Source organism: Cryptomeria japonica, chromosome 11, assembly GCF_030272615.1.
Source record: "Cryptomeria japonica chromosome 11, Sugi_1.0, whole genome shotgun sequence".
In the NCBI taxonomy this organism is placed as follows: domain Eukaryota; kingdom Viridiplantae; phylum Streptophyta; class Pinopsida; order Cupressales; family Cupressaceae; genus Cryptomeria; species Cryptomeria japonica.
This window is the reverse complement of record NC_081415.1, coordinates 611104451-611131946: the sequence shown is the minus strand read 5'-3', so window position 1 is coordinate 611131946 and position 27496 is coordinate 611104451. Positions and strand designations below refer to the sequence as shown.

Below are 27496 nucleotides of genomic sequence, written 5' to 3'. Positions count from 1 at the left end.
CATAGTTATAAATACCTCAATCTGCCTTTAGGATGAGTGCTTGGATGAATTGCTTCACTTCTTCGCTCAGGATGCCTTCGCTCGGGAATTTTCGTGCTCTCGAAGATTTGATGCTTGGTGAATGAAAAAGGAGCCAAAACACTTGCTTTATAATGTTATTTTCTCCAACTACCACATTTAATGCTTGCCGGTTAAGTCACAACTTAACTCATCTGCCGGTAAAGAAGTAATTTTAACTTCTCACCATCAACCGAGGGTATGTTAGCATGTTTTTTCAGTTTGTTGCTAAACCCCCAAAGGATTTTCCTTTAGTTAGATGAAGGGTCTCCTGCCGGTGGAGTGTTACTCTGTTCTACCGATGGAGGAGTATATCCATCAACATTCTGATCCATTGTTTTGAGAATTCTTGCTTTACCTCTTCAACTTTTTCTTTACCTTTCAAACTAGGACCTTTGTTATTTGCTGGTGGAGTCTTGCTTCTACAAAATTTTGCAATATGTCCAATTTTGTTACAAGCATAACAAGTCACATTGTTTTTCTGAATAGCTTTCCCATATCCTATGCCGGTTTGTGTTCTGCATTGATTAGATAGATGTCCAAATCTTCCACAAACATAACATCTTACATTCATTCTGTAGTTTTCTGAATTATGACCAATTTTGTTGCATTTAGAACATTGACCGGTGGGTGTAGCAGTGTTTTGATAATTTCTAGATCTACACTAATTTGCTCTATGACCATACTTGTTACAGTTAAAGCATTTCCCATTGAATTTGTAAGCATTAGGTTGTCTTACCGGTTTACTATGATCATGATTGTTTGCAGTACCGGAGCTTTCACCAACTTCAAAGCCAAGGCCATTTGTATCACCATTAGGTTTCTGATTGATCAGCATGTCAACAAGTTCTTCTGAACTTTTCTTGAATTTCTCCTTGTGTTGATTTGCAGCAGTTAGTTCATTCTCCAAGATTCCTTTTTGTCTCATGAGTTCAGTTCTGTCATTTTGTGTATGTGTCAAATCTGTCTTCAACATTTCATTTTCATGACTAAGTCTTGTGTTTTCATTTCTAGCATCATTTAGTCTTCTAACCAAATCATCTTCATTCTTCTTTCTATCTTCAATTTCGTTACAAAATCTCATAGTCATATCTTGCATCTCATTCTTCATTGTACTGTTCTCTTGTCTCAATTTGCTTACCAGATCATTAAAAGTTTCTTTTTCATCTTCATCATTCTGCATCTTTTCACAAATTTCTCTTCTTTTATTCCTTGCTATAGTGAAATTTTTTTGAAGTCCTCGAATAATATCCTGTGCAGCTTTCAGATCATCCTCAAGTTTGATATTCTTTACTTTTTCTGCATCATAGTCTGAAAGAGCTGTTTCCAATTGCTTTCTCAAATTTTCCATCTCTACTGGTGTTAAGATCTTCCTCAAGCTGTTAGGCTTTTGAAAATAGAGGACCAGGCTCTAATACCAATTGTTAGGATTCCCAAAGATACTGAGAAGGGGGGGGGGGGGTGAATCAGTATCTGACCAGTATAATAATTTTCTTAATTTATAACATGAAAAGTATATCAAAACTGTGTACCGGTAAACCAAAAATAATGCAGTAAATAAGAATAACAACCACAACATAAGAGACACACCATAACACAATATTTTAACGAGGAAACCCGGTGTGGGAAAAACCTCGGTGGGATTTGTGACCCACGATATTCACTTATTGGCCAATAAGAGAATATTACTACTTACAATAGGGGCTTTCACATGCAGGAAGGCCAAGTGCCTAGAGCTCACTGCTCAATTACAAAGAAGTCACACTGACTTACAAAATGGATTATACTAATCCAATGTCTTGTACTGCTTCAGATCAGCATCTGCTATGCTAGATTCAATATCGGTTTAAGCTCTGCAATATACATAAACCCTTATCCCAATAATTCGCACATTAGGTCTGCTATCTTCTTTGCATACTTTGCATTATCTCTATATTAAATGATCTACAATGATCTCATACATATATGAGTCATATTACAATACGCCAAGTCAGCTTACAAAAGATTTTACAATTAAATACAAAATACATTTAAACAAAATTCCTGTCGGCCATGGTGTTGGAGATCAATCTTTTGGTGCCGGTGGTCTGTATGCCGGTGTAGAGTCTGTCGGTGCTGGTGCCTGTGTCTGCCTGCTGGTATCACATGATTGTAAGGTTGCTATCAATGACAATACCTTCAATCACCTACAATTTCTCATTGGAGTGTGCATTTGCCAACAATACCAATTGTTAGTTCCCAGAGACAACTGAGAGGGGGGGGGGGGGGTGAATCAGTTGTCAAATAAATTCAAACCAAAAACAACTTAACCAACCTTAATGCTTAATACCAGTAAGCCAAACTTTATGCTAGTAGACAGTTTATCAGTTAATTATAGTACCGGTAAAGATTAATGCATGAAACAGAAAGACAATAACATCCACAACACATAACACCAACATTTGTACGTGGAAACCCTGTAAGGGGAAAAACCACGGTGGGAAACCTTATCCACAATCAAATGATACCACTGCAGATAGTATGTGTATACAAATGGGGTCTGCACATGCAGAAAGGCCAAGCACCTAGAGCTCACTGCTCAAACACAAATAGGAGTCACACTGACTACAATTGGATGGTTAAATCCAATAATGATGTACTGCTCAAAATAACATATTCATATGCTGGATTCAGTACTGGTGTAGTTCTGATATGCCTTCACAAAAACCTTGCTTCACCTTCAAATGATGTCTGCGTGTATAGCTCTGCTTATTCTCGCATATACCTTCTTACAATTCTTTTTCCCAATCGCATATCGATCTTACAAATAAGATCTTACATATATACCATAACCTAAGACCAATTTTTAGTAGGTCGGTTCTAAAAGATATTACAATGACATCAATTACAAGTAAATCAATAACTGATGCAATATCCAATTCAACATGTCGGCTTAATGCATTTGCAATAACAACAAAATCATCTCCAAAGCGTGCCATGTTGATCTAGAATAGATAAGTCTGTCGGAGCTTATTTTGGACCTATTTGCGGGTAACAGCAAATATGCAAACACGAGTATGCCAATGAACAAATCTCCAAGACAAAGTGTCCAAACGATGTCTTTGACATAACCAAGTGTTTTCCATGTCAGTCCAAGTGCCGGTGAACAATATATCCTGCCGGTGTACCATATACTGGTGACTGTGCATAAGTCACTTGCTTGCCGATTCTCCAAAGTGCCAGAGTTGATAAGTGTTAATAGGTGTTGACATCAATGACAAAACCATGTCAACATAACCAAAATACCAACAATCTCCCCCTTTGGCATTGATGGCAACACAAGATGGAAAAACCATCAAAGTGCCAAAACAAAAATGCCAAATACCAAAAACCAACAATCTCCCAAAAGAGATCATAACCAGAAATCAAAATTCAGATACAGAGAGTAATCAATCTCTCCCAAAGTAACAAGAGGTATGATCACTTCAAAACCGAGACTCAAGCATTGAAAGATCAAAATTTGCCATCTGATTGCCAAAACCCTAGACTAACATGATGCGGAAAGCAGGAAAGAGGGGGTCCCCGTTTGCAATGGGGCGATGTGTGAAAAGGTCACAACAGGTTGCTATTTGAAATCCTGAACTGCCTTGGCAACATCATTCATCCAATATTTTTCTATTGTCATGTTCATTTCCTTATTTTTATTTCCTGTTGTTGTCCAGGTTGACAAATATCTTTCTTTTTTCTTGGTCTCAACATCGACTATAGTGTTTGGTTTTGGTTTTGAACAATCTTAGTCATCATGATCTTGGAGATCACATTCAACACATTTTGGGGTTGATTTCAATTAAATTAAGACATTCTCTTCTACAAGATCTCGACTTATTGCAGTTGTTTACCTTTATTATCCTCATGAATCTATGACCTTGTAAGTTTGCTAATATTGCTGCTTTAACTGTTTGAATGTTGATTACATTGATACTTGTGCCTTTGCTTGTAGGTGTTGGCTGAGTTAACAAACATTTCCAATCTTCTTTTGATTTTGTCTTTAAGTTTAATGGTCATTCTATTGTATCATGGCTTTTAACATACAAATCATACATATTTTGATTGGATTGATCCTCTTTGTGGTCTTTGGTGTAAGATTTCCAACTTCATTTTTTTGGCTTTTTTGATTTATTTTTATCTTCCTTTATAATCTTATTAGATGATATCTTAAGCATCTCAAAATCCGAAAGATCCTCATTATCACCTTGTTGAATTTTAAATGCTCGTTTAACCACGGGCAATGATTTGCCTTCCCAACCATAGACAATTCACAATTGTCTCCCCCGAGCATCTTGGTATGTCAATTTGCAATTGCATTCCATTGTTCTTATCCCTTATTGAATGAGATCACATACCTCATAATATATGCGAGAGGTGACTTTTCACCAAGGGTTACCACACTTCACATGTGACCCTATTAATTTAATAATTATATTATTACATAATAATATAGTTTTATTATCTTGCAATAATAATATAATAATTATATTATCAGTATAATTATTATATTATCAATCACAATAATTGTATCATCAATATAATTATTATAATATCAATAATTATATTATCACAATATTTTAATAATATAATTATATTATCACACTAATTATAATATAATTATATTATCTCAACCTTTATGTTATCTATGTCAGCCTGAAGGAATCCGACCATAGCTACAATAACAGTAACACTCCCTCTTAGCTAGGGAGGAATCCTTCTCGATATTTATATTTAAAGAAGCACTTCTTCATTAGGTCGGCCCAAACACGAATTCGACTTTAGCTATAAACATCAACACTCTCTCTTAGCTAGGGAGGAATCCTTTTTGATATCTGAGTCACATAGTGACATCCACCATGGCTACTCCCAGAGGGTGGATCCATCATGGCTACACCCATGAGTGGAAATACAAATGAACACAACCACCATGGCTACTCCCATGAATGGTGAAAGAATAGATATCACCTCACCGTGACATCAACCGTTATTGTGATCTTTGACCGCAATGGCTTCATTCATATGAGGAAAGGAAAGATATCACCTCTCTGTGATATCAACCATCATGGCTTATCCATAGATATCACCTCACGTGATATCCACCATTATGGCTTATATATAGATATCTCCTCATGTAATATCCACCATTATGGCTTATCCATAGACATCACCTCGCTTGATATCCACCATTATGGCTTATCCATAGATATCACCTCACGAGATATCAACCATTATTGTGCGATCGTCACCTCACAATGATGGTGAGATGCACAAGTGTTCATCATTGTGAGATCGTCACCTCACAATGATATTCACCATGGCTCATCCAGAGGGTAAACGCACAAGAACAAGAAAGTCACCACAAACTCTCTCATGTGGTGTTGTCATGGCATCACACACATGACATCCATCATGAACCATATCAGAGGGTGGAGATAAGGGCTTACACCTCAAGTCTCTCTCAAGGAGAAATGCATTCACAAGAGTTTACACTTTAAACTTCTCTCTCAAAGAGAAGAATGCATTAGTATAAAATATAAATATATATCAATGATGCTGAGACTCAATCTTAGCTAGGGCTTCATTCTTCACCATACCAAGCTTATCTCGAAAGTACACAATCTTTATCCTGAAGAGAGGCTTGGTGAGAATGTCTGCCGTCTGCTCATTAGTGCTAATGTATCTCAGCTGAATATCATTCCTTTGCGCTATGTCTCTAATATAGTGATATTGGATTTCCACATGCTTTGTCCTATTATGAAATACAAGGTTGGAGTCTGCATCACACTTGGTGAGTCCCAAGCTCACCAAGTATCCATCTATTCAGGAATATTACGACCTAGGAGTCAGCATAAAGGCCTTCCAGCCTACATACATGGGACTCCATCCCATGAATCATAATCCTCTGACTGATCACTGGAGAAACCATCTCGACATGGTCCACTCCCTCTGAACCAATATGACCAAGATCCTCGGATGTCAACTGAAGCACATCCTCTTAGCTGCTCCCTCTGAAGCTGAAATGTCAGGCTCCTTCTGAATGTTAATTCTTCCTCTTCGAAGAAATGTCTCCAGCCACCAACTCAATCTCATAGCAGCAATTATCAAGTTCTTCCTTCCTTGAGTGCAATCTCTTATGCTTTATTTTTCGGTCCGTCTTGAAAGAATTTCAAAGAGATTATCTAACGCAAATGAAGCATACATGAGTCACTTTCAAATTTATAGCATAACTATAAAAAATCATGTGCATTAATCAAGCATGGAATACTTATCTTTTATTTGATGGATCTCAGAACCTTAGTCTACTTCCACTGTGGGAGGGACACGATAGGAGTGATCAGGCCAAGCTTTCAGCTCTGGCTGACAGTCACATCACTATTATAATCAGAGTCATTTCCATCTTAAGTGCCTCAGCAAAAACACTAATGCAGTAACTCTCCATTCCCTGCAATGTTATGGCCTGGACACCAAGCTGCCTCAACACTTCAATTTTAGGAGCACCCTCTCCAGCTATCTTCCATACTCATAACTCATATTCAGTTCGCCATTCTTGTAAATCTGTTGACGATATGATCTCCATACATGCTGCGGCTAAGAAAATAAGGTAAATTCAAGAGCAATGATGGTTCTGGAATTTTAAACACAGGTCATTGGAACTTTTTTCCAAACTATGTTTGCACCTCACACCAGAACACTTTAGCTCATTCTGCTCACATAATATGCAGTCATCACATACCCCAAGATTCTTGACAATCTGGACAGCTGTCCCAGGGGACGTGTTAATAAGCCCAAATACAATGACTAATTTCTCACTGTGGTAATTGAGATTCTGCTCCTTGGCGGGATTCCTTACTCGGACTTTTGTCCCTGACTTCAATTTTGCATCCTCCTTCCAATCCTGCTACCCATTGCAATTTCACCATGCTTGCGAATTCTGTTTGCATTTTGTCTTCAGCCCCTAGTTCACCAACTTGGAGGAATCTCGCCATGCGTCGGATGTTCACATGGCATATGAGTCTGCGACTATCTTTTAATCCTGCCGGCCACTGAGGATTCACATCAGAAGATGAATTGAATGTCTTGAGAAGGTAATTTGTTCCCCATTTAATGATCTCTTTAACATGGTTGAGATCTACTGAAGACTCATACTTTCCACTGTCCTCAATAACACCCCAACGAAGAAGCAGCTCCTATCGTTGCATCCATTTTTGTTGATTCTCCAAATCCACAACTGTTGCGTACACCTGAGTATCATGCCACCTTTAGATACTTAAATCACATCCTTCTATACTAAATCGTATCTTTCTTTAGAGTTGCTTTTATTAATGTTCTTTGTAGTTTTCTTTAACTATATTCACTGCCACTTTAATCGCTGTCTACAGTTTAGCATTGATCTTTGTTTATAATTAATATAAACAAATTAGTGACATTCGCTGCACACTTAATATGCAGTGTCGTTCATCTTTTTATTCGCTACATCTTCAAACTTAAGAGCTTCCGCATCATCTTCCTTCCATACCAAGTATCAGATTTTCTCCAAGTCTTCTAGGAATTGCTCACTTAAGACATGTATCATATTTATCAACAGCAACATGTGGACTCACACATTCTTCGATATTATGGATAGCTTCCATAGATGCTGACACCTCAAATTGTGTATTAAAGAAATGCCACCTTTGCATATTAGTGTGGACACACCCACTCGTCTCATTGACCAACTAGATTAATTTTCTTCCTAATCAATAACTAGCCACATTTCATTTTTTATGGATGGCACCTTCCACAAACTTTTTGACAAGTGGATTATTATTCTTTACCAATCATTATTATATTCCACGTATTTGTTACACTAAGTCGTGCCAATATTTAATCGCTGCAAGTCTTTAAGTACTTTTCCTTCTTAAACAAGATTTTAGTCTTCTTAACGAAGTATGGTTGCCGTCACCTTACAATGTAGTTGCTATTCAGCAGCATGTTGTTAGACATTACTGTTCTGTGTAGTAGACCTTTTTGCTAGAGTCGGTTCTTATCAATCAGTCTTAGTCGACTTCACAAAGACTCTTCATATGCACCAAAATCGCACCCTTTAGACTTCCGCATCCTGTCTAATCTCTTGATCAGAATGAATCGCTGTAGATATAATTGCTGCTCGCTGATTGACACCTATGGTTGCTGTCACCTTCTAAATCACTCGCTCTTTGTTGTCATCAAGCAAATTGTTTTCTTGCTGATTTGTATTATGGGATCACAGCATTATGTACATATAATACTTTGGCTTGAGCACGCAAATAAGTTATTGAGGAAATCAGTGCATTCTACAGCACACAAATATGTCTTGTATGGAGTGGCACGGTGTACCAGGGCCTTTCCCAAGTTTCGTACCTGCTCTGATACCATGTTGAATTTTAAATGCACGTTTAACCACGGGCAATGATTTGCCCTCCCAACCATAGACAATTCACAGTTGTCTCCCCTGAGCATCTTGGTATGTCAATCTGCAATTGTATTCCATTGTTCTTATCCCTTACTGAATGAGATCACATATCTCATAATATATGCGAGAGGTGACTTTTCACCAAGGGTCACCACACTTCACATGTGACCCTATTAATTTAATAATTATATTATTACATAATAATATAGTTCTATTATCTTGCAATAATTATTATATTATCAATCACAATAATTGTATCATCAATATAATTATTAGATTATCAATCACAATAATTGTATCATCAATATAATTATTATAACATCAATAATTATATTATCACAATATTATAATAATATAATTATATTATCACACTAATTATAATATAATTATATTATCTCAACCTTTATGTTATCTATGTCAGCCTGAAGGAATCCGACCATAGCTACAATAACATTAACACACCTGACAAGTTCTTTTCTTGCAGCTGCAAGTATTGCCATATTGTGGCTTTGAGCTTAAGATTGTGGGTGCTTGTATAATTAGACATTGATGCACTCCTCAAATGTCTTCTTTATTCCATTCACAAAGCATTTCTGTTTGAATTCATCACCAAAATGCTTGTAAAACATTTACATTAGATTCAACATTCTTCTATATAGTCCTTAATGATTCACCCCTTTGTTGCTTTAGACTATCCAACTATCTATAAGTTTGAACATCAGTGTGCTAGTGCTTGAATTTCTAATTGAATTCAGTTGTGATAGTTCCTTTGTTCTCATCTTCCTTGAATCCAATTGCTTGTTCCACTTAATAGCATATCCTTGCAAAGCTGTGAGCACATTCCTTGCTTTGTTAATTGCAACACTGAAAAGATTCTTGCACAGTGAACTGGCTCTAAAGAAATTGCAAACTGTCTAAACCAGGTAAGCTGTCTAATTGCATTTTATTTTTACACCACTCCAAGTTGGGTAGCATTGTGCATCTCAAGAAATTTTTGAATATTAAGTTTTGATCTGCTGTTTCATAGCTTTTATGTATTGATACAGTTTAGTTTTATTTTATATCTTTCAGTATTATAGCCGATTGCTATTTTTCTGTTGCTCATAATATAGTACATCTTGAGCTAAATGTTTGATTTCACAAGCTTTCATCTCAAATGGTTGTATCAATCACAGGTTCAGAGTACATCTATTATTCTCATGCTTTGTATCATATTCGAATAAATTGTTTTAAAGCTGGATAGATGATTTTTGTTGTCTAAAAATTTATTGTCTGTTTAGAATTCTTGTTTGCAGATTTCCTTATTTTATCTTGTGTGCTGATAACTGAGAAAATGGAGATGCATACCACAATATAATCTGAAGAAAATCTCTGATGCTCAGAGGATAGTTTGATTGATGCAGGTGCAATTATTGCGAAAAGAAGTAAGTTTAGGTATTCGTCCTCTAGAAGAGACATTTGTTGCAGTGGTTCGACTCTTTGGGTCAAAGGGTCATGATTTGAGAGGACAACAAATCCTTGCTTCTATGGAAAACTTCAAGTTTGATATTCGTCGAACCTGGCTTGTTCTTGTTGGTAAACTATAATATTCTATATTGATGATGCAATGAAGGTTCTAGTTAGGCAAAATAATATATTTCTGATGGCATTAATGCTATTTTGTTCCCATAGTATAATGTATTTTTGTTGTCTCTAATGATGTTCGCTTGGACCTCAAGTTTTCTTTTGCCAACATGATATTTTGTTGATTGCAGAGGAGCTATTTAGAGCCGGTTATCTACAGAAGGCAAATGATGTGTTTTTGAAGGGTGCAGAAGGAGGATTAAGAGGCACTGATAGACTCTATGATCTCTTGATTGTAGAAAATTGTAAAGCTATGGATCATGCTAATGCCTTGATGATTGTACAGAATATGGAGGCTTATGGAAGAATGCCGACAACTTTTCATTTTAATTGCCTACTTAGTGTACAGGTATGAACCTGAAGTGACTTGCATTGGGTACTCAAAGAAAATTTAATATGGTAGTCTTACCATTTATTGTTTCAAAGTAGTTTATTTTACTTTATTTCCTTTAACATGCATAAGCTTTTCCAATAGGCATGCTTTTCAATTCTATACTTGTGCTTCTTATTTCTTGAGCTTGTGTTCATGGTCATACTTGTAGTCTTTTTCCATGGGAAAATTTTAAAATAAAACATAAGTTTGTATGTTTTCCAATCATTTAAGACTAAAATTGGTTTCCTTAATAATGTGAAATGGATTGGATGCTAATTTAAATGCAAATGTGTTAGCAATTTAATTCACACCTTTCAATGTGACACAAATTGGAACAGCATGTATGGTAAACTGTTTTTCAAATTTATAGGGGAAGCCCCCTTTGACTTGGAATTACAAGATTTATCAAGTGTGCAATACAAACAAATAGTCTATAGCATAAAACATTGTTAGTTTATCTGCACTAAATAAGAAAATTTTATATAAATCTATCTACTGTGTAGTGCCCCACCCAGAAATTAAGGTATTCCATTGCAAACAATATGAGGGAAGTATGTATAGATGACTAAATCATATGTAAGTCAGTTTTACTCTAGCCGACTTCCTTATATTTGCACCGAACATAGGAGTATTCCACGTCGAAAGGTGATTGCTATTTAGGATGAAGGACGTACTAATGTTATCCTTGCTGATTGGCCTTATCCACATTATGATCTAAACTAAATAATTACTTTTGGCCGACCATGCTTTGACAAGACATATATGGATGTCTTGACTGCCCAAGATAGTATATTTAAGGAGGAAAATTAGCTAAGAGGTATGTGAAGGAACAATGAATTATTTAAGAGCAAGATAAAATCAGTTGAATAAAGGCCGACTCATATGCTGGCTAACCCCATTCTCAAACCTTAAACAAAGACATATATAAGCATTGATGCATAGGCTGATGTATTCATAGAAATTTAACTTAAGGCAACAAGATCATTAAGTTAACAACAACAATTTGTCTGTGAAGAAGGAAAGGGACAATTGTAAAGAGACACCACTCTTAAGAAGGTTGTGACCCTGGGAAGGGGCATAACCCTCCATCACCAATTGAAGGCTATATAAGGAAGAAGTCCATTTGGAGGAAAGGCATCGGTGCAGAAGCAGATCAAATTAACAAAAGGCAGATACACATTACCTGCACTTATAAAATAAGATCAGACGTTGAGAAATATAAATAGCACCCAGAAAAGATAACTCTTAGAATTAACAGATAATTGGTACGCAACATAATTGAGTACACTGTCTAAATAATCCCTTATGTATCATAGATATGATCAGTAATGGGAAGTACTGCTTAGACTCTTATATTATTTGATTTAATCTTTTATTTGTCTCCTACAAGCAATCATATAAGGATTATAGAGGAACCTCAATAGGGAGAGCTGATACGGGTTCCCTTTCTAAGTAAGCCACCCCATGTTGGATGTTCTTACCACTTGTGGGCTAAGGGGTTGAGTTGTCTTGGTTGGATGATGCTCCACGCCCTTGGGCTTAGTTGTTGTGAACGTTCCAGGCACCCTATTGTGGGGCCATGATTGGGAGAGTAGATACGGGCTCCCCAGTAGACCACCCCAAGTTGGATGGACGAGAGATCTTGCTACTTGTGGGCCAAGTGGTTGAGTTGCCCTTGGGCTTAGTTGTGGCAAATGGTCCTAGGCACTCAATCGTGCTTTCCTCTCAACTCCCTACAATGGTTGATTTATGGAAATACAACTATAGATTAGATCACAATGAGTGATGTTATTTAACTTAAAATATCTATCTGATTTTTAATGCGATTGATTATATATGCATTTATATGTTATTGGATTCCTAACCCTTATGGAAATAATTGGCCTTATGGATTATATTTCAAATGTTGATTAACATTATTGCAGGGGTTAAACCAAAGTTTATGTTGGAAAGGAAATTTTTAATTGGTAAGTTGTATCTTAATGAGCTATATTTCTTGTTTTAATTGAATGGTTGATTGTAATGTCCCCTTCTCAACAGTAATCAGTTCAGTTGGCCGTAAGCCTATTCCGGAGACCCGTAGGCTAGTCAGAAGCAAAAAATAGGGTTTCCTATTTCTAGGGGGATATCTCAACGTTTTTGCTGGCTTGCATGTTGGAGTTTTACAGTTTTGATTTTGGATTCCTTCTGGGTTTTCAGAAAGCTTCGCAATGATGGTACATGCATAACAAGCATTGGAGTTTGGTAAACTTACTATTTTTAGCAAGTGGGGGGCGAGGACAACTCATTTCTCTGGGTTTTCTAAGTTTTTTGAGAGCTTCACGATGGTGTGACATGCAAATGAATCTAAAGACTTTTCCGGACTTACTATTTTTAGTAAGTTGCAACGATTGCTCAAAATGTGGTTAAAATGCATTTGGACACACTTACAATTTTTAGCAGTATGCTATTTTAATAAGTGCTATTTTTAGTAGTGCTATTTTTGGCAGGGTTTCTGCAGCTTAGTGCAGTGGCTATATCTGGTAGGGCAGTTCTCTCAGTTTGATCTCCCATAATCTTGGATCTTGTTTTGGCATGTTTAGTATTTGATGAAAATGGTGTTTTAAGTGAATTGTAACTTAAGGCAAAAATGGACATTTTATCTAAGGGGTTGCTTAAGTTATATTAATATCATAAGTCATTTTCTCAATTATATATTGGGCGCTCACTTTAATAAAGCAATTTGTCTAGGTAAAAGGGGACGACTTGGTGAAGGAATGAAATGAAATGAAAATGCAAATTAAGGAAAATTCGAATGTCATCGTTTAGTCCCACATTGGAGGGAAAAGGAGGTTCGATTTGGGAGGAAGTTATAAATAAGTGCTTTGGCCTTCATTTGGTACCATCCATTTGCTATTATAACAAAGTGTTGTCGAAATAATTCCAGACTCTTGCTTCGAGGGATGCATACCTCCTTGTACCTTCAGTTTCGAGCTTGAAAGATAGCCCCTAGTTGAATATTGTGATTGTTTCTCATTCAGAGGAGTAGGTTGAGCTCAACGAAGATGAAGATAATTGTTGTTTTTTGATTTTTGAGTGTTGTTTTCAATTTTGGAATTGCTGTTTTGGTATGGGGCTGAACGTGAAATTCATTCATAAGTTGCTGAGAGTTTAGTCGCTGTTTCGGGGTATTCTTCCTATGTTTCCTCTTGGTTAGGCAATCCATTTTGCTAAGTTTCGTGGATTTTGGTGTTGATTTGGATTTTCTAGACAAAATCACCCTTCTTGCCTGGCCATACCATGCTTGAGGCTGCCTTGATAAGCGTGCAGTGATATTTGTTCAGATTTGCAGCAAGTTGCTGGTTTTGGCTTGGGCATCTTCTCTTCCAGGATCATTCGCACTTGATTTCAATTCATTCAGAGGGGTGTGGGTAAAGTTATGAGCATTTAGGTGATTTCTCTCCTTGCTGGTCTGTTATTTCAGTTAACTATTCTTTATATCAGACCTGAGTTATTTACTTGTTTGGTTACTTTCCATATGTTCGATTGCTCATATTTGTTAGAGGATCAATTCCTAACATTTTGTTGTGTTTAGATGTCAATTTCCTATTGTAATTTGTAAGCTAATGCTCTCATTGTAACGCTGAAATCAGTTGTATTGATCAGCCTTTGCTTATGGCATTTTACATTTTGTATTTCCCACTGTAGAAGTGGAAGAGGATGGCTTGGCCGCCTATCTATTACTTCAATTGGGTTTCAAGTCCTCCCGCTGAATAAGTGGTTGAATGATTTTACTTTCAATATTGTAATCATTGTTGTTTACTGCTACAACAGATAAATTAAATACAAAAAATAATAATGTACATGACAATGCATACCAAAGAACAACAGTAAAATATATCTTTATTCGTACATGCAATTATTACAGAGAAGAAGACCAGAGATGGTCGGTCAAGGATTACAATAGATCTGACTGTACCATACTACTTCCTTGCGGTACACAATATTTTTAAAGAACCCGACGGTTGCCGAGAGGAACACAACCGTCAACCAACCAACACATAACTACCGAGAGTGACAATTGTAATGTCCCCTTCTCGTTGATGACCTCCCAATGGTCCATTAGCCTATTCCTGAGACCCGTAGGCTAGGTGGAATGAAGAATGAGGGTCCATCATTGATGAGGCGAGAACTTACTATTTTTAGTAAGTCAGGGAATGGCTATTCTGGTGATACTGTCCTACTGAGCTCTCCATGCTCTGTCACTGGGCGCGAAGATCATGCTTTTCAGAGCAGTAGTTCATGACTTACTATTTTTAGTAAGTGGCAATATGGCATATTTCTATTTCTGGCAGTGGACAGGGTCCTGATCCTGCAGCAGTTTAGTGGTCTTCCTGGCTCAGCTTCATCCTGGTTTTGACAGTAATTAGTACAAGAGTCATATGTGACATAATTAAATATTATTTCCTTATCCTAAGGTTTAATATTTAATTAATCTGATTAATTACTACTGATTTATTGACTTTGGGAATAATGCCTAATATCTCCTAAGTGCTAGGCGAAATTTATGTCTAAGGGGACGTCAAATTATTAAGGGAGATATTATTTTATTTTCATCTCAAATGTTTGCCAAGTGAAAATCGTGGTCCTTACTTTTTGGCACGAGGTTTGACTTGTGGGATGGCGCCACTCTTGGGTCCACGTGAGATGTAATGAAATGCAAATGGGGAAAGATGAATTTGAAGCAATTTGCATTTGAATTTGGTGGTGTGAGGTTATAAATAAGAGCCTTGGGCTCCCATTCTTGATATCTTGAAAACTTGCAATGTTATGTTGCCGGATTGGCGACAGAACTTTTGAGGCTTCGGAGTGCGTCTCCCTAGTGCTTCCCGGTTTCGTATTTGAAACATAGTACCTAGCTATGTGCTGTAATCTACTATATTCTCAGAGCGTATCTTAGTCATTTTTGGTGGTGGAGCGATTTTGGAACTTGCTGGTTTGCCTGTGGCTAAAGTGCATTTTCGATCATACCTCTCTACTGGAGCGACTGACCATTTATGGGTATTGGCTCTTTCATCCTTCCTAGTACTGGCGATATACACTGTAAGTTTGTGGCATCTTTGGTTGAGCTTTGAATTTATTAGACAAAATCAAAATTCCTAAGCTAGGCGTGGGTTTCTGAAGTGGATTGGGATGCGTGCAAAATTAATAATGGAGTTATGGTAGCATGTCTTTGGTTGGTTGTCATCGTAGCTAGTCTAGTGTGGGTTTGGGACTGATTTTGGGTGATTTGGATATGTATTGGGAGAGTTGTGAGCTTTTTAGTGTTTCCTTAGGCTGCTTGTTTTGCAATTCCAGCCTACAGATTTGATATTAGCAGAATTTCATGTTCTTATTTGGATATTCAGCATTACTTTCTTCTCATATCATCTATTTTTTTGTAAGGTAAAGTAGTAGTACTACTAACCAATTCTGTTTTGTAATTCTCATCCCGTTGAAAAGTGGAAGAGGTTGGCTTGTTGCCTATTATCAAGCAAATTGTAATTTTAGTCCTCCCATTGCATAAGTGGTCGAGTGATGTCTGAGTGTAATGGTCCTCCCGCTGAAATATTGCGGTTGAGTGATTCGTATCTTTGTGTGTCTCACTTGACTGGTTCACCGCCAAGTTTTCTTGCTTTCCCGTTGGATAAGCGGAAGGGGTTGGCTTGCCGCCCAAGCATTGTATTGTTTTCAGTTAATTGAGCTAACAATCCCCTCAACACCGTATGCTCTCACCTTCCCACATTGGGCACTTGGTGATCAGAAAGTGGAAGGGTTGCTTTCCAGCATGTTTCAGTTTATGATTTCTAACCTTAACGGGTTATCTTCTTGTGGATGACTATTGTTGGCCTTAAAATTAAAAAAAAAATAACTGGGATATTACAACAACCCACCTAATATAATTAATTAATACATTGGCAGATAACAAATAAAACTATAGGCATTTTATGCCGTCTACATCATCCCCCCCAAAAGAAAAAGTCGTCTTCCAGATGACAAGTAAACATCAAGTAACATTTGAAAATACTAATGACAAGAGTGTAGGAAATGACTTGTATCGGACAACCACAACTTGTAGTGTACCTGCCAAATCAAATGGGGGTTTGGGGCCAACACCCCCAATGGGGTCAAGGGGTAGCGCCCCTTGTGGGGGTCTGAGGGCAACGTCCCCAGTGGGGTCAAGGGGTAGCGCCCCTTGCGGGATCCTGAGGCAGCGCCTAGGGCGTGCTCCTTGTTGCGGTACAAGGTGGGGTTGAGGGGCAATGCCTAGGGCATGCTCCTTGTCGCGGTACAAGGTGGGGTTGAGGGGCAGCGCCCCCGCCGCCAACCCCAAATTACAACCTTCAAAACCACACGAAACTCCATAGCGTACATGATTTTCATGATTTTTTAAGACGCTAGAAACAATGCTGATGAAGTTAGTAAATCGAGACTTTGTAGTGTTAAACCACGACTCAAGTGCCATTTCCACGTACGACTTGCAACTTTTATTCACTTGTGGCCTTGACTCATTCCTCACATACGGCTTGCTCACGTACGGTAGAGGTTGTATGGTTAGACTCTCGTGACGTACGAACTCTTCAACTTGTTGCTTCGTATGGTGTTCTTGTTCGTGCAGTATATTTCCATACGACCCTCTTGTGTTGCCACTTGCTTTGTTCGTACGGATCCGTACGACACCAATCGTCACCTTCTTCTTCGTATGGATTCGTATGGTATCGTGTGATGCTCTTTTGTCAATTTTGCATGCCTGTACGGATGCGTACAACCGATCTTTACTCCCGCCAATATCATGTCGTATAGGTTCGTACGGATATCTCTCTTGTACGGATTTGTACAGAAGCTTCTCCCATATGGATTTGTATGAGTGTTTTCCTTCTTCGTTGCTTCCCTAGTCTCGTACGGATGTGTATGGCTTTGTGTCAATGCCGCTACGGTGTAGGCCTTTGTTAAGTTCATATGGACCCCTCCTTACTTGCCCATGCAGTGTACTCCTCTCGCCTTCTTCTCCGTACGGATTCGTATGGTATCCTGTGATGCTCTTCTGTCAATTTGGCATGCCCGTACGGATGCATATGACCAATCTTTACTCCCACCAATATCATGCCGTACGGGTTCGTATGGATATATCTCCTGTACGGATTCGTACAGAAGCTTCTCCCATATGGATTTGTACGAATGTTTTCCTTCTTCGTTGCTTCCCCAGTCTCATATAGATGTGTATGACTTTGTGTCAATGCCGCTATGGTGTAGGCCTCTGTTAAGTTCATATGGACCCCTCCTTACTTTCTCGTGCAGTGTACTCTCGTACGTTATTCTTCTCTTTTTTTCGTATGGATTCCTCTGGTTGGATTGATTGTACGACGTCGTGACCTATGTGTTCCAACTGTCTAGTGTGCTGAGCTTCTGTGATCCATGCAGCATAGCTTGGGTTTTGAGCTTCGTGCAATATCAAGCCCTCCTTCCCGTTAGTCAATGTACTCTTGGCAGTATTCGATTTTGATTTTCGTACGGTGTACTCACTCTCGGCTGATTTCTGTACGATGGAATTACTCTTGGCTGATTTCTGTGCAGTCATCAGTTGCTCTACATTAGGGGTTGTAGCTTAAAGGAAATTACATGTTGGCGAAAATACCTCATAGTCCTCCATTTTCTAGTGGAATAGTCCATTCAGGGAACTCGTCTCATCTTCAGAGCAATCTTCCAGTTCAAGCACCCTTTCATCGTTGGGTTCCATGCCTTTCCTCCCTTCGTCCATACCAAACTCTCCACCTTCAGATTTTGAGTCGGAGGGTGCCGGTTCTTCACTCACTGCCTGGTTCCTCAAGTCAACCACATATTTATGCCCTTCACTCTCGATGGAGAGTGTGTTCTTCCAGTTATGATTTTTCTTTGCCATGATCAGCCAACCTCTTCCGAGGAGAGCATCATAGGCCTTTTTCTCCAGTGGAATGACGATGAAGTCGAGGAGGAAATGTTGGGTGTCGATAACAACTTTTTGTGCCATAAATGTTCCCAAGGGTTTGATGCCATGTTGGTCGGCACCTACAAGTTGGAATGTTGGTGGCCAAAGAGTTGGTTTGCCCAAACCCCTCCATGTTTCTTCCGGCAATATAGTTACTCCAGAGCCGCTGTCCACGATGTTATTGGTTAGCTTCCATCCCATGATCTCCATTTCTACTATGGCTGGCTCTCGACCAATACTCACAGTGAGCAACATGGGGTCTGCGACTGATGTGCCAGATGGTTTTGCTGGCTCGTAGCGTTCCTGGCCGATGATGTTGTCGTTGACTACATTTGTGAGGGCCAGTACTGGTATGGTAGCCTGCAACATCTGTTTTATGATAGTTTTCTCAGACTCCGATCGTGGTATAGTAGTGGCGACATCATGTGAGGCCCTTCGCTCCTCCACCATCGCTCGTTCAACATCAGTCTTTGCCTCTCAGAGTCTTTCCTTCTCCGTACAGGGATTAGGGTACATTGCTTTCTTCCTTTGTGCTCTCGTGATTGCCAAAAGTGCATACTCTTGTTCCTCCACGTCCAGCATGTTAATACCCTTCTGCTTTGGACAGTTGGTGTCTTCATGGTCACTCGGTCCACACCATTTGCACAATAATTGTGTGTTGTCTTTCTTGTTCTAGCAGTCTCTTGCAAAGTGTCCCCATTCACTACATTGTCAGCATGTATGATAGGACGTCCTCTAGGGTTGTACTATATTTGGTTTCGCCCTCATTGATTTCCATAACCGCTTGGCGATACATTTTGTGATTTTGATGGGCTGTACTCTCCCTGTGTGAAGAGTACTTGTGTACTTCTCATCTTCAAATTGTACGGGCACTCCTTGATTGAATGCCCCAACACTTGGCAAATCTCACAAAACATATTTCTAGGACAATTACCTTTCGTGTGCCCCTCACTTTTGCACGCAGTACACCATAGTTCATTACCTTCTTTGCCGGTTCCTTTCTTAGCTTTCAATTCTTTCATCATTCTCAACATATCTCGTCAAAGGGCTCGTACGGTTTTGAATTCTTCGTCATTGCTACCTTCGATGCTCTCATCATCGTCGGTCTTCCTCTTCTCTCTGGAGGAGGTTTTGTTTTCACTCTCGATGTCCATCACTCAATTGTAAGCATCGGCATACGAGGATGGAGGCACTACTTTCATCTTCTTGGGCAGTGAGGGTATCAATCCCTCTGTGAACCACCTCTTCTTCAACCCGTCGGCTGGCTGGTTCTCCATCTTGTTTAACAGTTCTTTGAGCCTACGGTTGTAAGCACGTACACTCTCATTTTTCCCTTGCTTGGTATTATAGACTTCGGCCACGATCTCATTGTCATCCGTCAGGTGTTTGAATTCCTCCTCGAAGGCCTTCTTCAGATTATTCCATCTTGTTTTGTATTGGGCGTCGAGGTCGGTATACCAATCAATTGCCCTCCCTTGAAGGGTGGCCAGAAACACCTTCAACAAGTAATCCCGATCGTCTTGGCCATTTGCCTCCCAAATGGTTATACATGTTTTGCAATGTCGTAAGGGTCCTCTGATCCATCCCCCATGAACTTCGGTAGTTTCTGCTTCTCTTGGGTGTTCACCATTGTTTTCACTTGGAAGGTATCATGTGTATTCGCCTTGTGTGTCAGACTTGGGTGGACTATTTCGATCGCTACGTTTCGGTGCTTTTCCTGCACTCTCGGCCACACAGGTGTCCTCTACAAGTCCACCTTCAGCATCCCCAACATTTGAGTACTTCCAAGTGTGCTAACCTGGGTTGATCGCTATGTTCTAGTGCTTTCCTTGCACTCTCGGCCATGTGCGCGTCCTCTACACGTCCACCTCGAGCGTCCCAACACTCCGGGTACCTCCAGGCTCTAACTCGTCTCTGTGCTCCCTCCGGCCGAGGGTCAGCGGATCACCTAATCACTTGGTCTTGACCACCCTGTCGCCTCTTCTCACATTTAATGGGGTCTACGGGCATGAATCACTCAAGTCTAACCTGATTTCTTTTAAGGCAATGACGCCAAAAGGTTTTCCTCTACAACTGATAAATTAAATACAAAAAATAATAATGTACATGACAATGCATATTGGACACAACAGTAAAATATATCTTTATTCGTACATGCAATTATTACAGAGAAGAAGACCAGAGATGGTAGGCCAAGGATTACAATAGATTTGACTATACCATAGTACTTCCTTGGCGGTACACAACATATTTAAAGAACCTGATGGTTGCCGAGAGGAACACAAGCGTTAACCAACCGACACATAACTACCGAGAGTGACAACCCACTTAATATAATTAATTAATGCATTGGTAAATAACAAATAAAACCATAGGCATTTTATGCCGTCTACAATTGTTCTCCCGTTGAACAAGTGGTTGTGTGATTTTATTTTTAGTATTATAATAACTGTCCTCCCGCTGGAAAGTGATAGAGTGATTTTACATTGTGTTCTTCTTGCCCTCTGAGTAAGCGGAAGGGGTTGGCTTGCTGCCTAGCATTGTACTTCAATTTGTCTTTGGAGCTAACAATCCCCTATTCGTTGTATGCTCTCACCTTCCCATATTGGGCTCTTGGTGAATAGAAAGTGGAAGGGTTACCTTTCAGCAACATTGTATTTCTCTTTCCTGACCTTAACGGGTGCTTCGATGTGTTAAAAAATAAAAAAAAGTAAGGGGGCCATTTCATTGATTTTAGGGGAAGATTTAGGAACATCCCCAAAAGAGGACATTACATATTGTAGAAAGTAAACCGACATGGCTAAAAGATGTTTAAGATTTTCAATTAAATGCAAAGATTGAAATCCATAAATTGAATTAAGACTGGTGAAGAAACACAAATATGTAAATGCAAGTTATATATTAAATACTAAGTTGTCGGTTCGGGTTCGAGGAACCCGTACGCTGGACGGCAAAATTTTGAAAAGGGGTTTGGGTTTGTTAGTACAAAAACATGTAAATTATATATATATATATATTTATGCAGCCTATAAGCATGAATTAAGATTAGCATGTCACATAGCATCATATAAACAACAAAACCAACATAAACCTGTAATCATAGTATCATGATCATACCATAATAGCATTGTTGGTAAATAGTTTTGTTGCTTTAAGAAACTTTCTTGAAAAACTCTGTTTTGCCCTGTAATTAGCAACAAAGCGTTCACAACAGTTGAAGAATCACAAAAACAAAAGAATGGTAATTCTTCTCTGCGTTTGAGAGGGGCAGCTCCCTCGTATAATGGGGGTATTTGGATTTTTCGAAAATTTAAAGAACGAACAATAAAGAAAGATTGAACGCCATACAAGGTATGAATCTAGTTTAAAATAAATTCCATATAATCAAGTTTGAGATACCACAACTTGAAATAATCTTCTTCACATTCAATGTTAAAGGGAAAGCATTAGGTAATCATCAATTAAACATAAGAACATTGATAATAACCCATGAGAATAAGTTGAACACACAAATTGATCTCTATTGCTTAATTTCTCGAATAATACTATTCAACTCTCTCATACAAAGCTTGTGAAAAAGTGGAATCCCCTACATTGAATAATAATGAGGTATATATGGGTGAAGTCGTAACCACCTGAGGTAACTACCCTAACCACCTTTATAACTACTTTATAACTTCCTCAACTACTTGAAATAACTTCCTCAACTTTGGAAGAAATAACTACTTAGAAAAACTGCCCAAAATGAGAACTTAGGATAACTACCTCATCCAATGCTTAGAAAAACTACCCCTTACAAATAAGTTAGGATTGACCTAACTTTCACAAAAGAAAAGCCCAAATTCTAACTTTAATTACAATAAGTGACTTAGGTCACTTTTACAAAGATCAACTTGAAACATTAAAACATTAAAGTTAGGACCAATGTAAGGCACTTATCCATCTTCATCTTCTTTATTGATCTTTGTGACAGTCTCATCATCTATTCATCTTTATTGACATCAAGAAGTAGTTTTCGCCAACACATCTTCTTCAAGTACATATGTGCTTCAACTATCCCATTAAGCATCGTTTGCTTCCATGAATACACCTTCCAAAAACCAAGGAGTCTTGCATCAATGTGACCAACTGTTCTGACCATTTCACACATCGCCCCATTAAAATGGGGACCCCCTCTTTTTGCTCGGTTTTGCTTGTTCTTCTCTCTGCTTTTAGGGTTTTGAGTAAGTGAGTGAGTCATCTGGACTAGGGCTAAGCCTTAGGGTTTCCTTTTTTGATATTTTCAAGCCGAATTCCAGTCAAATTTTGAAAGTTTATTGAGCATCCTCGTGTGAATTGCAATTTTGAAATAGGACGAGTCTGTCAGGATGTCGGGTGTGTCTGTCTAGGTCCAGTTAGGATTTTGAAAGCAAGTTCAAATTTTGCCTAAGTGTTAGTGATGGAATTGTGCAATTTTGTTCGGGTGAATTTTGACCAAATTTTGGAAAGTTTGATAATTGACCCCTGGCCTTGGAGATGATCTAATTATGCCTTGTGAAGTGACTGAAAGCCTAAATTCTTCATATTTTGGCCTATGGAGGTAAAATCGCTCCTGTCCCTCTCCTAGGGACCAGGGCGAAATTGGTATTTTATGCATCTTGGTTATTGACTTGTTTCATTTGTCTTGCGCAGGGTCGCCAGGAGATGCAATCGAGCATAAATTGAAGGTTTTGAAGATTTTTTTGATACTCAAAATGGCAAATTTTTTAAGTTTAAGGCCAAATCGCTCCTGTCCCTCTCCCAGGGACCAGGGCGAAATGGCTTACTTAGGGCATTTTTGGCCTTACTTGATCAAATTGAAGTGTCAAGGACGCAATAAGGGATGAAATCAACATGGTGGAGCACCAAGACTTAGTCGTTTGCAATGAAAAATTGAGTTTTGACCTCAAGGACAAAAATCGCTCTTGTCCCTCACTGAAGGACCGGAGCTTGTTTCTCAAAGTTGCACTGTTCTTGCAGGGCCAAGACAATTTTTTTGACTAGAAGAGATCAAGGAGGGCACGTTTTGTCTATTGAATATAATTTGAAGTAATTTGCAAGCAAGGAAATATGCTAAAATGAGAAAATCGCTCCTGTCCCTCACTGAAGGACCGGAGCTTGAACACCAAGTTTGCCTTATTCTTGCAGGATTAAATGATTTCGCGATTTGGAAGAGATCAAGGAAGGTACGTTTTGCCTATTGAATATAACTTGAATGGACCCCGAAAGAGAAAATCTACCCAAGAAGTCAAGTTCGCTCTTGTCCCTCTGTCAGGGACCAAGGCGAATTTTAAAGATAGCTTCTGTCCCTCTCCAAGGGACGAGAGCGATTTTCTCAAAGGACAAGTTTTGGACCAAGGAAAAGCGAATTTCAAGTTTGAGATGAAGGAAAGGCGACCCAACCAATCCGTTGAAGATAATCTTGAAGGTTGGCAAAACACAAATGAGCTTACAAATGAAAGTTTGCTCCTGTCCCTCTCCAAGGGACCAGGGCGAAATATGCATTATCTAGCATTCCCTTCCGAATTTGGTCGAGTCCAAGCCAAGATACAGAGTCAAAATGATGTTTGGGATGTCTCTAAGAGGAGCGAAGTTGCAAAGGACCACAAAACTTGCTCAAATTGCCTAAGGCGCTCCTGTCCCTCTCCAAGGGACCAGAGCGAAGTCTTCAAGTGTGCCTAATTTTGGAGTACTACTATCGTTTGCAAGACTTAAGAAGGAATAAGAAACAACGTTTTTCGCTTTGAAGACAATTTGAAGTTGATATGATCAAGGGTTCGCACAAAGAACAAAATGGCGCTCCTGTCCTTCAGTCAAGGACCAAAGCGATTTCAATAAAGTCAACCGTTCCCTTCAAAAACTACGTCAAGGCAAGATCATGCGGGATCCCAAATGTCTTTAGGAAGATGATGAACAAGGAGTTAACGTCAAAAATCAACAATTTTGTGCCACAAATGCAAATTCGCTCCTGTCCTTCAGTCAAGGACCAGAGCGATTTCTATGAAATCAAACATCTCCCTCCAGAATGATGCCAAGGCAAGAATTGTGCAAAGTAAGGAGTGCCTTTCGAAGATGATAAACAAGGAATTGACCCCAAGGCTCGGCAAATTTTGACTAAAATGTAAAGTTCGCTCCTGTCCCTCAGTCAGGGACCAGGGCTAAAATCTCCAAAAATCAAGTTTGCTTTGCAGAGGACAAGATTGGCATGCGTAGAACAAACAAGGATGATCATTGCCTACCTCGCAAGTTGATTTGGCGATTCAAAAGACAAAGACCATGGAGTAAAAGCAAAAATCGCTCCTGTCCCTCACCAAGGGACCAGGGCGAAAATGGTCTAAGAGGCATTCATTTCAAAAATTGAATAGATCAAACTCCAAGTTACGAATGAAGATCCCAGTTTGGACGTAAAGGAAGCGACTTTGAACGAGAAAATCAATCCAAGTTGGCTAAGGCGCTCCTGTCCCTCTCCCAGGGACCAGAGCGATGTGGTTAGTATCCCTTATATCTCTCATGTTTTGGCGCCAATAAATTTTGAAATACATTAAATGCAAAAATTCGATAAACTTTGAAATATTTAATTAAAATGGCATTTAAAAAATAGCGCATAAGGCATTTAATAATTGATTGGGCCTTTTAAAAAAATCGAAATTATTAATTACAAAGGCATTTAAATTAATTAATTATTAAATTAAATAAAAGGGAGAGCGCTTGGGGTTATATTTCCATATTTTTTATAAAAGTCGGCCTCCATTTTTATTTAAATTTTATTTATTATTTGCCTTATTTCCAAAAGTCGGCCTATGTGCAATTAAGGAGGTGAGCGCCTATATAAGAGGGGTACTTTCAAGCATTTTAAACCATCATTCAATCATTGTTGCATGCGAATTTGGAAGAGCAATAGAGGGAGCGAATTTTGATCTAAGGAAAGGAGCGAAATTTCCATCCAAGGTGGAGTGCGAACTTTGTTTGTGGTTAGAGTTGGAGCGAATTTTCTCTTCAAGAGGTTGAAGACTCCAATCTCCATTTTTGCCTAGGTGAATTTCCTAATTTTGCATCTTTTTAGAGTTAGTTCTCAAGAAAGGTATGGCAAGATCTCCCTTATCCAAATTTTGAATTTTGAATCGTCCTAGCCTCAATTTTGAATTTTGAATTTTGAATCTTGAATTCCAAAATTGCATCGTTATATTTAGGAAATGATAATTCAAAGATTTATCATGAAGTTTCCTAAATTCAATCTTTAATCTAATCTATATTTCTATATTGCAAAATCTATTACTCATTATGAAATGTTGTGTAGGTGTCACGATGGCGACCCCGAAGGCAGGAGCATCTACCAGTCGTCCAGCCCTCATGAAGGAAGATCAAAAGAACGAAGAATTGGAGACCAAGATCGTGTCTAAGTGGAGCAACATCGGAGATACCAACTTGGGAAACTTCAGTGTGAAGAAGTTTCGAGAGGTCCCTTACATTGGCAAGCCATCACCTGTCGCAAGGAGAATAATTGAAAGTGGCATTATCAAGGCAGCCGGCTTCCCTCCAGCAATCCAGTGCCATGAGTTGATGATCGAGTGTGCTCGCCATTATGATCCACAGTCCAGATTGATCGTGTCCAAGGAAGGAAACACTTTGGCTTACCTTTCAGAAGAGGCTATAAGTGAGGCTTTCCATCTTCCGGAGCACAGAGATATGATTTATAAAAGCTTAGAAGGAGCCAGGTCCATGTACGAAGATGATCCAGACACTTGCTTAGGCATCATCAACAAGAATTGGTTACTCAAGAGTCGTCCTCGCCTGAGTAAGATTCCAAACACACCACATAGGATCGACTTCCAGGAGGAGTACAGAGATTTGATAACATTACTCAATCGAGTCACAGGAGCTCCTCAAGCCTTCTATTTTGAGAAGTGGATGTTCTACTTCATCCAAGTGATAGTTCAAGGAAAAGGAACAATTCATTGGGCTAGAATGATTAGCCATTGCTTGGACGTGCAGTTAAGAAGACTGAAGGCTACCAAGTCCTTCCACATGAGTTCATACATCATGTATGCCTTGATCAGGAGTTTTGAATATGCAAGATTACCTCACAGAGGAGTGATCGGAAGAGGGCCCGGGGAAGTCAGAGTTTGTGATTCCTATGTTCATTTGCATCATCCTCCAGGAAGTGACTACAAGTTAGTCAATGATACCTTCACGATGAACATCACCAGGACATTGCAAGGCGAGATTCACAATCGGCTATCTCAGGATGCACAAGAGCTTGTAAAGAGGTACGGTGCTTGGTTCATCCAATTTCAGAAGTTTACATATATTAGAGTTCATGGATGTCCTTCACCTCCCTATATGTTGCCAAGATATCCGACAGACAGAATAGTGTTACTTGAGGTAACTAGACAGTTGGCAGCTTATGCGAAGGCATTCAGACACAGGCATGGAAATGGAGTTCCTGTTCCTATCATACTAGGAAATTCAGTTGAGGTATGTCCTAATGCTCTAGCCATGGATGATGCAGAAAAGGAGTTAGCTTTATATTCATTTTCATTCTTTGCCTTGAGAGAGAGTTTTGATCCTTATGGGTATATAGAAGAGATAATCGGAAGGAAATATAGACATGATCCTCAGATAGAGGACTTTGTGATGAATCTCTCAGATGATCTTGAAGTGAAAAGAAAGATACATTCCAGATTGCCTTTAGACTTTATCAGGAAATGCAAAATTTACAGAGTGGCCGACCAAGCTCAGGATAGTGGCAGACATCTCCAATCATCTTATGACCGAGAAAGCAAAGCAGTGAGGCTAGATTGGAATGAACCTGAAATTTTGGGTCTAGATGCCTTGATGGCTCCAGTTTTGTCTTGTACTCGCAGATGGGTTGATGTGCAACATCAAAAGTTGAGAGAGCAGGGCATATCTATGACTTTTACTTTGGAGGAAAGGCCAGGCGAAGGAGGAGCAAGTGTAAGTGAAGGTAATCCTAATCCCAAAA

At 39.0% G+C, this 27496-nt stretch overlaps 1 protein-coding gene across 3 annotated transcripts in view; it reads left to right on the top strand.

The window, feature by feature from the left end:
* LOC131046250 (uncharacterized) overlaps positions 1-27496 on the top strand; it is a 283384-nt gene that overhangs the window by 33155 nt on the left and 222733 nt on the right. For all 3 annotated transcript variants that reach the window (XR_009105959.2, XM_057979935.2, XM_057979934.2), the window contains exons 2-3: positions 9919-10090; positions 10270-10487. Coding sequence is in view for 2 of the 3 variants with exons in the window: in XM_057979935.2 (XP_057835918.2) it covers positions 9919-10090; positions 10270-10487 (390 nt within the window). In the remaining variant the exon portion in view is untranslated. The remainder of the gene's footprint in view (positions 1-9918; positions 10091-10269; positions 10488-27496) is intronic.